The sequence below is a fragment of the Trachemys scripta genome, chromosome 3 (genome assembly GCF_013100865.1).
Source record: "Trachemys scripta elegans isolate TJP31775 chromosome 3, CAS_Tse_1.0, whole genome shotgun sequence".
Classification (NCBI taxonomy): Eukaryota; Metazoa; Chordata; order Testudines; family Emydidae; genus Trachemys; species Trachemys scripta.
This window is the reverse complement of record NC_048300.1, coordinates 57,749,390-57,764,821: the sequence shown is the minus strand read 5'-3', so window position 1 is coordinate 57,764,821 and position 15,432 is coordinate 57,749,390. Positions and strand designations below refer to the sequence as shown.

The following is a 15,432-nucleotide window of genomic DNA, read 5'->3' as shown; positions in this document are numbered from 1 at the left end:
ACTCTGTAATTCACCCCCCTGCAGTCTGGGAGGTGCTCTATAGCCCAAACTGTGGGACCACATAGACCGTTCTCACTAGCCCATCCTGAGAGATGCCCACACAATCTCAGGATTGAATACCTCCAGTGATGGTGATTTGGCAACCTCCCCCTGGCCGGCTCACTCCATTGTCCTTATGATTACTCTAGTTATAAAACGCTTCAGAAAGTTTCCTTGCTACTGCTGCTGCCTGTTACTTCTCATTCTGTCCTTACTATCAAGGGAAGGTTTGTCTCTTTGTAACAGCCTGCTCTCCTGGGTGGCTGGGAAAGAATACAGTACAACACAACTGAAAGTTATTACAGCATAGTTCACATTGCAGATACTGTTTTGAGATTTCCAGACCACTGCGGATCATAACACTTTTATTACTCTCCCCCCATACACACCTTTAAATACACTCCATGGATTATACACCACCTTACTTGGCACTAATGTGGGTAAAGAACCTGAAAGGGTGTGCAGGGTGGGACAGATTCACAGAGAAATTATGGAAATGTGACACCTTGTTCATTCTTGGGACTGTGTTTCATCCCTCTTTGTCTAATGAAACATTCCCCCCTTTGCATTGTTTCTGGACATTTCCGGCACTATCAGTTGACAGATGCACTTTTTATGTGTATATTTAGATGTGGGTAAATGTAATGCAAGTGAAAGGTGTTGGATTGATGGCCCTTGAGTCTTAATAACAGCACTGCAAGCTTCCCCAAGAAAACACCTCCCACTCGGTATTCACTCTGACCTAGGGTGACCAGACAGCAAATGTGAAAAATCGGGACAGAGGGTGAGGGGTAATCGGAGCCTATATAAGAACAAGACCCCAAAATCAGGACTGTCCCTATAAAGTCGGGACATCTGGTCACCCTACTCTGACCTAGCGGGAGCTCCCAAATTCGGTCTCCGTGGCCCATTCAATGAAAGCTGCCAACAAGAGGTCCAAATTAGTGCCAGTTTTGGAGGTGGTTTTTGTCACATGAACACCTGTCCACTCGGAACTAGACTGATCCCCCTAACTCATTTTATATAAGCCACTAAATAGCTGCACGATGATAACTTAGCAGCATTGCTGACCTGGAACAGTGATGAGTAGGTACACTGGATGGGAGCTGCAACCCTGTCACTGGCTAATTATGTTGCTCTTAAGTCATATGAGGTTTTAGTCCTTCCTGCTCTTCCTTGTTTCTGATTGTCAGTATCTATCTTGTCTCCTCTCTTCTCAGGTGTACCAATGCTGTTTGTTATCCCCTGGGGAATTGTCAAGTACCTCTATGAAGATGAGGGGTTGGTTCAGTTCTAATATCTAGCTGATACTTCATTTGTGGGGCATGTGTGTTGGGGGGGGTCATTTTTGGTTTGGTTTGATTGCGTTGGCAATGGCTGATGTGCTGAAATCCCATGTAGTTGCTTGTGTTGTGTATGAAGCTCTTGCATAACATTTCTGAAAGGCACACAAGCTCATTCATGGTCAGAATTCCCCATATGTCTGTTTATCTGTTCCTCTGCAGGTCAAAGAGAGGTACATTTGTATCTGTTTTTCAGCAGCTACAATATCCATTGTAGAGGTAGTCATACCTGATCAGACTATCTTTGATAGTCTGCCTCTGGCAATAGCCTCTCCAGGATGCTTCAGAGGAAGGCAAAAACCTCCCACAATGTTCTGTGTTATTCCTTCCTGACCCCTGTAGTGATCAGCTTATGCCTTGCAGCAGAGATCTGATTATCCATTCTTGTCTTAGCTTCTATTATTCAGTCCTTTATAAAATACAGCCATGTTGTCTATCTGGCTGCCCTTGCATTGCAGAGAATTGCACAGGTTGACTACATTGCATAAGGAAATGCTGTAGAACTTGAAATACTTGTTTTCTGTTAACTTTCACTGTAGCTGCTGATTTGAAAAATCAGTGGCATCATTTAATTTTACCAAAGTTTATTTCTAGCAACAGGCTAGTAGCAGCTTTCCTCTAATAGGGACTGGTTGGGAGCATGGAAATAATGTGATGCATGGCCAATGTCTTTTGTGCTGATCAACAGTTCTACGCTATTTATTTTTTATTCTGCTTACTGCCCTTTGGGCCCTGTTGCCACTCAGTGTACCCTCCCCGCTGCACCTTCCTAGAAAACCTTGTTTAAACACAGTCCTTTGCTAGACAGGTACCAATATGGTGTGAAAATTCACTGTAGTTGGGCCCAACATTGTATCAACTCTCCCCTTGACCGAGTATTCAAGGGATGGGATATCAGGAATCAGTTTTTATTTGTGTCTTTCATAGTATAAAATGGTTTGCTCAAGTCACCTCTAACTCTTCTCCTTTCCAGGCTAAAATAATCCTAGGGTCTTCTGGCTGTTCTGTCCAGGTCTGTCTCAACTGCATTCTGTAATAAGACCTTGGCTCCAATGATCCGTTGCAAGTTTTGTCCAGATGATCAGTATAGCTTTAAAGAACTTGAACGGCCAGCGCTCCTCAGGCCTATCTTTCTGTTGGTGTGGAAAATGTATTCAAAGTGCTCTCCCTCAGCCTTCTGCATTATGCAATGCTCAGAGCTGACTTATGATTTCTATTAAAGAAAACTGTTGCTTGCTGCCTTCAGCAGACCCTAAAAGGGACAATTTTGCATCTTATTAGGTTTTCTAAATCTTGTATAAATATTTGTAAAATACTGCAATAAATCACCTTGTGCAGCTTCCTCTCTGAAGGGCAAGATTTCTATGCCTCGGGCCTCAGCGTGGCATTTGTTAGTGCATCTAGGGATATCTTTCATGCCATTTGCCATAGTGCTGCCACTGTGGATGTGCAGAAGGCTGTAAATTTCATTTGTGACTCAACTATCTCCCCAGTTATGAGGCATAACTCGAAATAAATAAGGTCAGGGCTACAATGGCTCAATGTTCTAGGCAATCCTGAGAATGTAACCACTCAGAATAAAGGATTGTAGCCTGCAAGGACAGGAGCTCTACTTGCAAACTGTCTCCTTCCCACCTGACCAGGATTGCCACAATTGTGGCTACAAATGTGAAGTTCCTCTAAAAACTGCCATTCATTAAAAAGAATTGATCTATTAAAAGAAGACATTTTCAACTCCCGTTTTTTAAAATCTATCTCCGTTTTTGTGGGTCCAATTATATGTGGGTGGAAGTGAAGACAGGTTATGTTTCTTAATTATAGGAATGCACCCACAAATCTGGTACTTACATTCATCCCACACACCCACATCTGCACCATCAGTTAATTGCAGATGCAAAATGCAGGGACTGGGTTGCAGCTTTTTTAAAAATCAGACTGTTCAGTTGCACCAAACCAAGACAAAAGTGCATTGAAGATTTTTTTTTTTAGGAATACAAACTTGGGACGCAAAAGCAGAGTTTTTACAGCGATATTCGGTTAATTGGATCACTTCCCCACTAGGGACCGAATGCTGTGAGTTGCTAAACGTGGTCTGAGAGGCGGTGAGCATACTCAGTTGCCAGTGAATAGATCCAAGTCACAATAGATGTTAATGTTTCTATTCCTCTAACAACTCCAGAAAGTACAAATAGACAAGAAATCACGTACAGATGTCAGTTTTATTTTCTGGACACTTTAATTGTGCTGGTACACTAATTGCACTGTAATGGTGTTTTTATTGCATGAATCTGTATAAATTTAAAAATAGCTGATCTGTGCTGTGGAAACCAATTAATGCATGTATAAATGTAGCAGAGTTAATGTAAAGAACCATATCTCAGTCTTTGTCATTACTAGGAACCTTAAAAATTGTCTCTATCTACTGCAGCTACTCAGAAATTAAAACTCTGCTTCCAGCCATGCCTGTTATCTAGCATGTCTCAGAAGTATCCACATAAAATTAATTATAAAGGCTACATGAAGTTGGTTCCCACTCACGCATGCCAATGAAGTGGTTCTCCCGTTCACCTAGTTCCAGTTAAGCTGCACTGACTATTCTCAAAATATACACTTGCTATTCATCAGTGGCTAAAGTACTGTAGAACAGGGTCTGGTGGTAGAATATATTTGTTGTGTGCACCAAAATGAAATATAGTTGAAAAACAGCAGAGACCTGTTACACCTGCCAGATATGGACATTTGTGATGCTACAAGCTTAGCTGCTTCACTTTTCTATGTGGTATTTTAAGGTCTCCATCACTGTAACGTTTAGGTGCAACTGCATATCTTATGGTTTGTTAGGATCTCCAGGGTTAAAGCTGAAGCTAGCTTTCCCATTACAAGTCTCCTTTTCTTACCCCCACTAATACCACCCAAGATGTAATTGGCATGTTCTTATGCCAGGGATAAGTGAAGTGGCTAATGCAGGGTGAACAGATTACTGTAGTTTTTGGCAGATGAGACTTGAAAAGAAATCAAATATAATGAATCTTTTGGGAAATTTTTTTACTCTCTCTATGGCTTGTCAAATCTCAAAAACAGATATGGTGTAGAAACACCGTGTTTTAATCTGTTGGGTTTGATAAGAACTGGTGCCTTTTAATAATGTTGAATGGTTCGATAGGAGATTAATAAAGTTATTAACTCCAGTTTATGCAAATGTTAGGAATCCTGCATGCTACTTGTTCATAACTTTCTCTTTAAAATGTCTTTGGGACTGAAACATATATTGAAAGAACTGGACGTGCCCTTTGTCCTGATCTCCATTAAATAGCCCAGGTCGGAGGGAGTGAATAGGCGCTTTTTAAATATACACCTCTACCCGATATAACGTGACCCGATAGAACACAAATTCGGATATACCTTGGTAAAGCAGTTCTCCGGGGGGGCAGGGCTGTGTGCTCCGGTGGATCAAAGCAAGTTCGATATAATGTGATTTCACCTATAATGCAGTAAGATTTTTTTGGCTCCCGAGGACAGCGTTCTATCGGGGTAGAGATGTAGATGCTTAATCTTAACACTGAGATGGGGGGGAAAGTGAGAGAGAGGCAGGAAATCTGACAAACGCAACGCAGTTCCCTTCTATAGCAGCGGTTCTCAAACTTTTTAGCAATCCGATGGCCGACTTTTTTATTTAATTTTTAATTTTTGCGCCCCCCCCCCCCCCCGCTCAGCCCCAGGCCCCACACCCACCCCACCTCTTCACGCCCCCCGCTCACTCCATTCCCCCCTCCCTCCGTCGCTTACTCTCCCCCACCCTCACTCACTTTCACAAGGCTGGGGCAGGGAATTTGGGTGCAGGAGGGGTTGCGGGCTCTGGGAGGGAATTTGGGTGCGGGAGGGGGTTTGGGGAGCAGGCTCTAGGAGGGTGTTTGGGTGCAGGCTCTGGGCTAGGGCAGGGGATTGGGGTGTGGGCTCCAGCTGGGCGGCGCTTACCTTGGGCAGCTCCCAAAAGTGACTGGCACATCTATCTGACAGTGGCTCCTAGGTGGGGGTCAGGGAGTGTCTGCACACTGCCCCTGCCTGCAGGCACCACCCCCGCAGCTCCCATTGGCTGCAGTTCCCGGCCAATGGGAGCTGTGGAGTTGGCGCTCAGGGTGCAGGCACTGCGGAGAGAGTCCCTGCCCCCCCCCGCTACACCCTCCCCACCGGGGATGCAGAGATATGCCAGCCGCTTCTGGGAGCCACGCGGAGCCAGGGCAGGCAGGAAGCCTGCCTTAGCCTCACTGCGCCATTGGACTTCTAGCTCCTAAAATTGCTGTTTGGCTTCAGTAGCCTCCGGGAGATAGAGGAAGAAGGAGGAGAAGGAGTTGAGGGAGGGAGAGGAGTTGATCAGTTGGGCCGCGGACCCCCGTTTTGAGATGCGCTGTTGTATAGGATATTCATAAACAACCAAGTAACAAGAAGACTTGACTTTGGCACTTTTAAGATTTAATTTAAAAAAAAAAAAAAGTGTTGAATGGAAAGATGAGGGTAGCTACCATGCAGCAAAATATTAGATTTTTAACAAATTCCTGCTCAGCCAGATGACCTATTTGGACCATGGATTGAATGCTGTAAATCTTCACAATGATAGAAAATTATGTAGGAGGATTAGTCACCAGAGTGCAAGAAAGACAGGCTAACAGCATCCCGTTGGGTGCTGTAATTTAGTGTGAGGCCTTCAGATGTTTCTAAGAACCACAAGTAGCTGCATCTGTTTCTATGTCAGCATGATGTGCCTTTCTGGTATCTAGTTCTCATCATCTGCACTGCTGAGACGTGATGGGAGAGAAGAGACTTCCTGCATATACTTAGCTTTTTGTGTTGTGTTTAACCTCCCTGCTGCCTCTCCAGTTGCTGGACCAGAAACCAAAACATGAATTACTGGCTGATCATCAGACTGCCCATTCTAATCGCCATTGGGGTGAGTGACCAGGAGCAGATACAGGGATTCAGCATACATGTAATGAGACAGAGAGAGAGACCAGAGCATTCAATGCTGGAGGACACACTTTTGCTAACAAAGCTACTATACAGCAGCTCTGCTCTTCACATGTAATAATGGGGAGGAAACTACAAGGGGGGCGTTGGGAGCCAAAGCTGAGAGATTGTTATGGTTGGATGGGTTAATGGTAGAGACAAAATGTGAGAGTTCATATGAAAGATGTACTGGTGATGCCCACTGGCCACTGTCCTATAGGAAAACTGGGGAGTTCTTGGTCCTCACTTCAGTTCAGAAACACGATCATGTGAAACCAATTCTGTTTCTGACCGAAAACACAGTGCCAGACACCTGGCTACAGCAAAATGACAAATTCCATGGTATTTTAGAAAAATGCCAAATACCTCGGTCACAGAATTCTGGAAACCACAGGGCACGTATTGGGATGAATAGGAGAGTTTATACCACTTAGAATTCCTGATTCCAGCTGTCTGCAGACTCAGGCAGGCATCACTTCTTTGATTTATGCTCAGTTTACATATTAAAGGTGAACTATCCAATTGTAAAAGCTAGAAACAGATTCTGGAGCATGGTTCTGTGGCAAGAGCTGAATTCCATAGCAAATTCTGCAGCTGCAGAATCGTGGAATACACAGCGCCCTGTCTATAGACACCTTGACACAATGTATGTTCATCCATGTCTTGCACATATACTTCCTGATGACAATGTCAGCTGCTTCTTTCTTTTCTCCAGGTGAATTTCCTGATCTTTATCAGAGTTATATGCATCATCATTTCCAAGCTGCAAGCAAATCTGATGTGCAAAACTGACACAAAATGCAGGTAAGTTATTTGGTGAGCTAGCACTTGCTGTTCTTTTTGAAAAGGGAGACACAAGCAGGAGTGGAGTGCCATAGGAGATTAAAGATTTCAGGCACTGGGTGGTATGTAGAAAGCATTGCACATAACTATGATAGTCCAGAACAAATGACCACAGATGAAGCCCACTGGTGGGTACAGAGCTTATGGTAAACCTGCCCTATCAATGCCTTTGTTGTACCTGCTCTATGGATTAAACGGAGGACTTGGTCTTCTGCAGCTGTCAATCCAGAACCTACCATGAGCACTGAGGGGGGAAAAAATCCACTAGGCAATTATTTTTAAGAAACATAGAGAAAAACACTGTTGTCCTTGTTTCCATCACTGCTCGCTCTTCTCCTCTCCACTAGTTACTGTGCCCTCTTATCATGACCTATGTGTCCTCAATTTTCTGAGCATTTGTGTGACTTTTCGTCTGGTACAGTATGTGAGGCTTACAGCACGAGTTTAATTTTTACCTTGCAGACTTCTTTGAATGTAGACTGTTTGTGGCTCACCTGGACAGCTGTTCACACGACCAATATTCATGGGCATATTCTTCATCCCTTGGTTTCTGTGTCTTTGGGGCTTTGATTCTTCCCCCAGATTAATCTTGGGAAGCACACAAACTTGTCCCACCTAATGATGTGCATATCATGATACTGCATTGGTGCGTGACAGCTTGGGTCATCACAATACCCTGTGACCCACTGTCGTCATGTTTTGGTGGAACAGTATGATGTCTTGATGCAGCATCATGACGCTCTATTCAAGGGCCCAAAACAAGGACCCAGCCCCCCACTAGTCTGGATTTGCCCTGGTATGTCACAGACACCTTAATGGTAGGACCCTCACCTCCACTTATAGAGGACTCTCTAAACATTGATATGATGGGGGCTAAGTCTAGTACCAAGGGAACATTAAAGACCTTGCCCTTTCTAATCACGTTTTGTTCTCTCTGTTATAACAGTTCACCATAGCAATCGCTAATCTCCTTCTGTGCTGCCAGCCTGTCTTTGCACATGAAATCATGGCTGTCTAATGGGTATTTGGTGCTCAGCATGGGAGAAGGGACTTATTTTGGAGGATTAAGAGAGATAAGATGGATGTGGGTCCACATTATTTCTCACTATCACAACCTCTGTGACCCTCATGATAGGGAGGTTTATGGATCCTTAACTTTGATACAGTGGAGCCCTCTCTGAGTGATGTTTGGTTTTGTGGCAACACACCCCAAAAAGCTTCACTATAAGCAGAGTTTCACTCTAACAGGAGAAGACTTGACTGGCAAAAGATCCCCTCCTCTTCACCCAGGAATACTGAAGTCCTGTAGCCTATCCCTGCAGCTTGAAGGGACATTGACAGTTGTTAGGTGGGAGCCCTGAAAAGTTCCATCTTCACTCCAAGAGCCTAGAAAGATCAGGCTGGCTCCTATGATGAGAACAAGACTGGAGGCCAGGGATTCCTCTTCACTCCTCTCCAAGAAGTTAGTGGTAACTTCTCCTTTCTGATGTTTCCTCAGGAGGTGGGGAGGGAGTGAAAGGCATTGATGCAGTCTGAAAGGTCTTGCATTTTTGCTGTGTTCTTTATAGCTGTTGTTTGGTAGTTAAATACACCAAGGCTAGGTGCCCTAGAAATGCACTGGATTAGATTCAAGAGTATTTGGAAAGCAATTGGGCCTATCTGTGCTGTTGTCAAGCAGGATAGGTTCTCCTTTTCTCAGTACTTTCTCTTTTCTCCTTCCTGCCACCCCTCTTGGTCATGGAGATCTTGATGGCAGCAAATCCCTTTTCCAGTGTGGAGGGGCTGAGGTTGTTGGGAAGCTTCTTGCCTACCCCCAGAGAATTTGGGAATCTTGGGAGACTGGCCCTTTATTCCCTGCAAGGGTGTTTCTCCCACTTTTGCAAGACTTCCTAGCTGAGTAGAGCCACGTTGGGACTCCCTTCTGAACCCATTAGCACTGTTGATATTCCAACCAGAGGGGCTGCTGCACAGCCACGAGGCGTCTCTCCCTTTCCCCCAGGGGTGTCCCAGAGCAAGTTGAGTCTCTGCCATACGAGGAGGCAAGAGGTTGATCCTGGCTTCCTCAGGTGGCAGTGCTGAGCCCTAATTGCAAGGCAAGTGTGGCTGCTAGGAGATTTCCTTTTTAAACCACCCTCTCAGCCACTCCATGGAATCCCTTGCCTAGGTCCATTGGTGCTCCTACATCTCCCACTTGCCTGTAAGTGCACACTGATGTAAATAGCTGTTTTGGTTCTCCATCTCTCTGCTTACATATCACTTTGAAAGAACAGCATCCAGGGTGCCAAACTAATCAAGAGCCTGCGTTCAGTAGACTTTGAGAGCCCTGAGACTCCATTGGAGCCTCTGCTTCCCATTTGCTGGAGGAACAACTTGCATCTTGTCTGCAAATGACAACTCATGAGATGCTGATAACATGTTAGCAGGTTCTCTGGCCCCAGGCAGCCTAGGAATTCCCATCTTAGGGATCTGGCATCTTTCATTACCAGGTTGTGTTGCTCAGTGCCTTACTCTTCTCATCGGTGTTAAGAACCATTGTTTTTGGAAGCATTCTTCTCCTCCTGCGTATTCATATCTCTGCTCATTGCTCTTGCACTGGGAGATGTTTTACTTAGGTTTCTCCCTCACTACCCAGGTCCCTGGTCTTTGGAGCTTGCCTTGTAAACATCAGCAATCGTTCCCTTTTACTTTAAGTTCACGTCTCTCATTTTACAGAGCTCAGTGACTTACAGTTCATGTTAGCTATAGTGCTTTGAAGATGTAATGTGCTATGTAAGTGCTAAGGAATACTCGATAATCCTTTGGCCTTTGCTGGCGCTTTCAGTCCAGTGAGCTCAAAGCACTGTACAGTCAGCACTCCTCTCTATACAGTAATGTATAGTATTCTGCATGCCTATAGTGCCTTTGAGCCAACAATCTGAATGTGCTTTACAAACATTATTGAATTAATCCTCACAACCCCATATTGTCATGTGGAAACATTATCCCCGCTGCACATGGGAAAACTCAGGCACACTGTGGTAAAATAACTTGCCTGAGGTCACCTGATGACTCCATGAGTCAGAAACAGAACTAAGGAGTCCTAACTTCCCGATTTCGGTGCTAAATCAGTAGCTGCTATACTGCCTGCTATGACTTCCCTTTCTTTATTACTTTAGATTGGCCAAGTCTACATTGACTCTGATCCCGCTGCTGGGGACCCATGAGGTCATCTTTGCCTTTGTTACTGATGAGCACGCCAGAGGAATGCTACGCTTTGTGAAGCTCTTTTGTGAACTCTCCTTCAACTCCTTCCAGGTAACACCCAGGAAACACATATTCAACTCAGTTTGTATGTTAAATGCTGCTGGAGACCAGTTTGTCTTTCGTGGCAGGTACCCTACATTTCTCTCCTAATTCAGCTCTGGATGTTAGACGATTATGAACCTAGGAGAAGTAGGGTAGCCAGAGTGCTAAAATCAGGTGGCCAAAGTCCCAGTCCTGGCATTCCACACACACTCCTTTTTAGTGCTTCCTAGATCCCCAGCAGTGATCTGACCCTTGCATCTGCGTGTTAATTTCTGTTTTATATGCTAAACCCAAAAACAAAAATTGTCCATGGTCTCCTGGGAAACTGTAATGGTGTCACCCAGGGCAAATTATATGGCTACTACAATGCCTTTTTGGAAATCTGACCCTTGAAAGGCACATCTGTAGGACTATAACTGCGCATGTGGAGAGGTAGTTAAGGAGTATGCATAGAAAGGATGTGGGGGATTCTATAATTATTCTTTTTCAGCTGTTGTCTCACGTGACCACTTTATAGGAATCTCCCCATTTGTGGTGGGTGACCATTATTCTTCTAAACTTCCCACAGCCACCTACAGCCTGCATTTCAATGTCCCCATGAATTGCTGATGTATGGAGTATTATAGGCCACGGTCAGGGAAAGGGGGAGAGTTTTAAGGAGCAAGGATTGGAGGAACCTAAAACGTGCTTGTCCTGTGAGAGCTGTTTGGGGTTATGTCATCAAGATTTTTCTCAGCAGAGAGGAATAAACTCTCATCCACTTTTCTGTTTCTTCTTCTAACTATGGAGCATTCCACGTTGGAATGAGATTCTCCTCCCCCTGCAGGTTTGACTAGCAAAACTTGGAGCATTTCTGTGGGCTGTTTTTCTGATTGCTGTTCTGTTGTCTTGTTGGATTTTAGGGACTCATGGTGGCGATTCTCTACTGCTTCATCAACAATGAGGTAAGAGAGACACCAGAGCAGCTCCAGCTTGCCATATCAGCATCCACTGCAGAAAAAAGAAATCAAAAATGGTCTTAAACTATTAATTGTATCAGTTCAGGTTTGTTCTAGGGTTCCTGCATACAGTAATGACCCACTGGAGGAAATTAGAGGTGATTTCTCATCACACAGACTATGGGAAAGGATTCAGGTGCATAATTCAGGGATAGTTGTGGGCAGAGTCCTGCGAGTTCCTTTGCTGCAACTTTTTCATAGATTCATCTAGTCTGAACTCCTGTATAACACAGGCCATAGAACTTCCCCTAAAACAATTCCCAGAGCAGATCTTTTAGAAAAACATCCAGTCTTGATTTAAAAATTGTCAGTGTTGGTGAATCCACCGTGACCATTGGTAAATTGTTCCAGTGGTTAATTTCTGTCACTGTTAAAGATGTATGCCTTATTTCCAATCTGAATTTGTCTAGCTTCAACTGCCAGCCATTGGATTGTGTTGTACCTTTCTCTGCTCGATTGAAGAGCCCATTGTTAAATATTTGTTTCCCGTGTAGTTACTTAAAGACTGTAATCAAATCATCCCTAAACCTTCTCTTTGTTAAGCTACATAGATTGAGCTCCTTGAATCTATAACTATGGAGCACGTTTTCTAATATTTTAATCATTCTTGTGGCTCTTCTCGGAATTCATCAATATCTTTCTTGAAATTGTGGACACCAGAACTGGACACAGTATTCCAGCAGTGATTGCACCAGTGCCAAATATAGAGGTAAAATAACCTGTCTACACCTACTTGAGATTCCTGTTTATGCATTCAAAGATCACATTAGCCCGTTTGACCACAGTGTCACACTGGCGAGCTCATGGTCAGCTGATTATCCACCATGACCCCCAAATCTTTTTCAGAGTCACTGGATGTGGCATATTCTGGTCTCATGCTTCAATTTAAGATATGATAATTAACTGATGTATGAAGGTACTAGGCACAATGGTTTTATTTTGTGCACATAGATTTTTATGCTTAACTGCACTGCATAATCAAAGGTACTGTATAACAGCCTTCAATATCTGGTGTAATGCTGTTTGGAAGGACACTGTCAAGCTATCTTTCATCACTGGCATTTTTCTTTAACTCACTATTATTGTCAAGAACCTATTGGAAGCTCAAAACTTAGATTAGGGTTTCTATTGGATTTATCCTTTATTGATGCAATTCTTGAGCCTGCTGTTTGCTGAAGTAAATAGTTGGTCTTTCTTTGCCTTGTGGAATGAACATGTTGAAAATCCAAAGGGACAATTTCATCCAAGATGTAATACCACTTAAATCAATGGAATTACACAGGGATGAATGTAGCCTCAGATCTTTAAGTGTTTTCAGTTATAAAACATGGAAGGAAAGTTAGCTCCTGGTCTACAATACGAACTTATGTCAGTATAACTACATTGCTCAGGAAAATCCACACCCCTTATACCGACCAAACTCCCTGTGTAGACAGTGCTGTGTCAATGGGCTTCTCCCATCAACATAGCTACTGCCTCTCAGGGAGGTGGAGTACCTACGCCAAGGTAGAGTCTTTACTAAGCGCTACAGCGGCGCTGTAAGGGTAGACAAGACCTTGGACACTTTTTGGCTGTGTTTGCGTTAGGAAAATGTAGTCATTGCTGACAATGGGTATGTGCAACAGTTGCTGCTGAATTGGTACTAAAAACTAACTGCAAGTGCAGACAGGGCCAGACCATATTTAGAACAGTTTCAGAACTGCAGCTGAGCACTGCTTGGAGCAAGGTAATATAGCCTAGGCTTGCTGGTGCCCACTGTGTGGCATAAACAGGTTTATTTATAGAGATAAGAGTAAGTGCTGTCATTATTTTACTTATGAAATAATGGTGTGATGGACCAATAAGGTAATTAGGGAGACTATTTGAAGCAATAATAAGGGAGCCTTAAAACCTTGCGAGTGTCCTTCAATAATGTGATACATTATATTTTTCCTGTCCCAAAATGGGATTATTTCAAGACTTGATTATTTCTGTATTAAATGCCTTTGTTTCCTTCTTTGCTCGTGTAAGGTTCAGACAGAGTTTCGGAAAAGCTGGGAACGCTGGAGACTGGAACATTTTTATGTCCAGAGAGACAGCAGTATGAAACCACTGAAATGTCCAGCCAACAGCCTAAGCAGTGGAGGCACAGTGGGCAGCAGTGTCTATGCTGCCACTTGCCAAGCCACATTCAGCTAGGATTTCTACAGATGAAAATAGAGATGAGCCAGATTACCCAAACTGAACTGTAGGAGGCACCCGAAGACCCTCAAATACCCAAGCAAGCAGCTTAAAAATGTCTGCTGGACCCAGAGACTTAACCTTCTGTTGCTCATTGCTGCAGGCAGTTGGACAAGGTTTTCTAAGGAAAGCAGTCTGCTAATATAATCAACACATTCAAGGATAAATTGAGCATGTCTTAAGTAAATTTAAAGAGTTTGTTCCTGTTAATACAGGAGGCCTTCAGGTCTCCAAAACTTAAGCAATGCATTGATCCAGTCACAAACCACAGGGTCAATGGCTTATTACTGTAGGTGGGCGAGCTGAGATCCACTGATTAAATTACAAGAATACAGAACATGACTATTGACAATAAACCATGTTTGTACTCTTACTGGGAAAGGTGAGGCTGATATTCACTATTTTTAGAAAGAGACATTAGTGGAGTTTGAACATATTTCTTCGTGGCACAGTCACTGGGCCACAACAGTTAAATGGCAAGAGCATCCCAAAATCAAGGTTGGAAGTGTGCTTAACTGCTTGATGCGAAGGGGCAAATATGGGGCATCCATAAAGCCTGTAAATAGAAACAGTACTGTGCACACTCCTGATTTTTTTTTTAAGCTTAATTTGGAGAAGTATGTTCTGTGTATATTAGGGGCCTATCCTCCTGTTAATGCTGTTTCTTGGGTGTACAAATATGCAAAAGTTTTATATTGTGGCCATTACACATCTTGCAAAATTTTCTTCACTTTGAAATAATAGAATTCTTAGAGTTCTCTGGTGTACTCTCTTAGTTTCCTTGTCTCTTGCCTTGTTTATTTTCTTTTGGCATGATGTATCTTCAAGGCTCTTTTCTCATGATGCCAGGAACTAAAATATTGTTAATTGAGTTTATTTAGTAACTACACTTTCAGCACTGAGGACAGCTCCCTGCTGTACTTTCTCTTCTGTGCTGGAGCTATTTAAATTTATGCTGTTAATGAGCCTTTAGAATGTCACCACTTACAATGTTGCAAGCCGAAAGGAAATATTTATGTAGACTCAAAGCTTTTTCTAAAAATGAATGAATCCAGCCCAGAGGACCAATCAAGGTGCTAATTGCCCTCAATTCCCGCTGAAGTCTACAGGAGCTGAGTGTGCTCAGTGTTGTGAAGGGCAGAGCATACATGAGAAGAACAGTAACAGAAGCTATATAACCCTCGCTCCAGTTGCTTGGGCCAGATCTACACTACACACTTCAGTATAACTACCTTGCTCAGGCGTATCACACCTCTCAGCAATGTAATTCTAACAACCTTCACCCCCCACACCCTCATGTAGGCAGCACTATGTCAGCGGCCAAGCTTTTCCTGCTGACATAGCTACTGCCTCTCGCAGAGGTGGAGTAATTAAGCTGACAGGAGAGCTCTCTCCCATCCGCTTAGAGCATCTTCACCAGAAGTGCTGATGCAGCTGCACCAATGAAAGTCTGTGGTGTAGACCTGCCCTTAGTGTGAAAGGACTTACTCCTGTGGTTCTTATTCAAGCAAACTGCCCAATGAAGTCTGAGAACTTTGTATGTGTAAGGACCAAAGGATCAGGCCCACTTTTATAGGCTTCAACTAGTCTAATGACTTATTTCATGCTGTATTTCTGGCAAAATCCTCCTCCTCTCCCTACAAACAACTCTGACTGGTATTTCTCTCTTTGGCTGTAAATAAGCTTTGGTTGTATTGGTTAAG

The 15,432-nt window shown here is 43.6% G+C and overlaps 1 protein-coding gene across 1 annotated transcript in view; it reads left to right on the top strand.

Moving 5' to 3' along the window:
* GLP1R (glucagon like peptide 1 receptor) overlaps positions 1-15,075 on the top strand; it is a 60,018-nt gene extending 44,943 nt beyond the window's left edge. Inside the window, exons 8-13 of the mRNA XM_034764625.1 lie at positions 1,260-1,320; positions 6,258-6,327; positions 7,099-7,187; positions 10,382-10,520; positions 11,414-11,455; positions 13,520-15,075. Coding sequence (XP_034620516.1) covers positions 1,260-1,320; positions 6,258-6,327; positions 7,099-7,187; positions 10,382-10,520; positions 11,414-11,455; positions 13,520-13,687 — 569 coding nt within the window. The 3' untranslated portion in view covers positions 13,688-15,075. The remainder of the gene's footprint in view (positions 1-1,259; positions 1,321-6,257; positions 6,328-7,098; positions 7,188-10,381; positions 10,521-11,413; positions 11,456-13,519) is intronic.
* Positions 15,076-15,432: the final 357 nt, after the last annotated feature.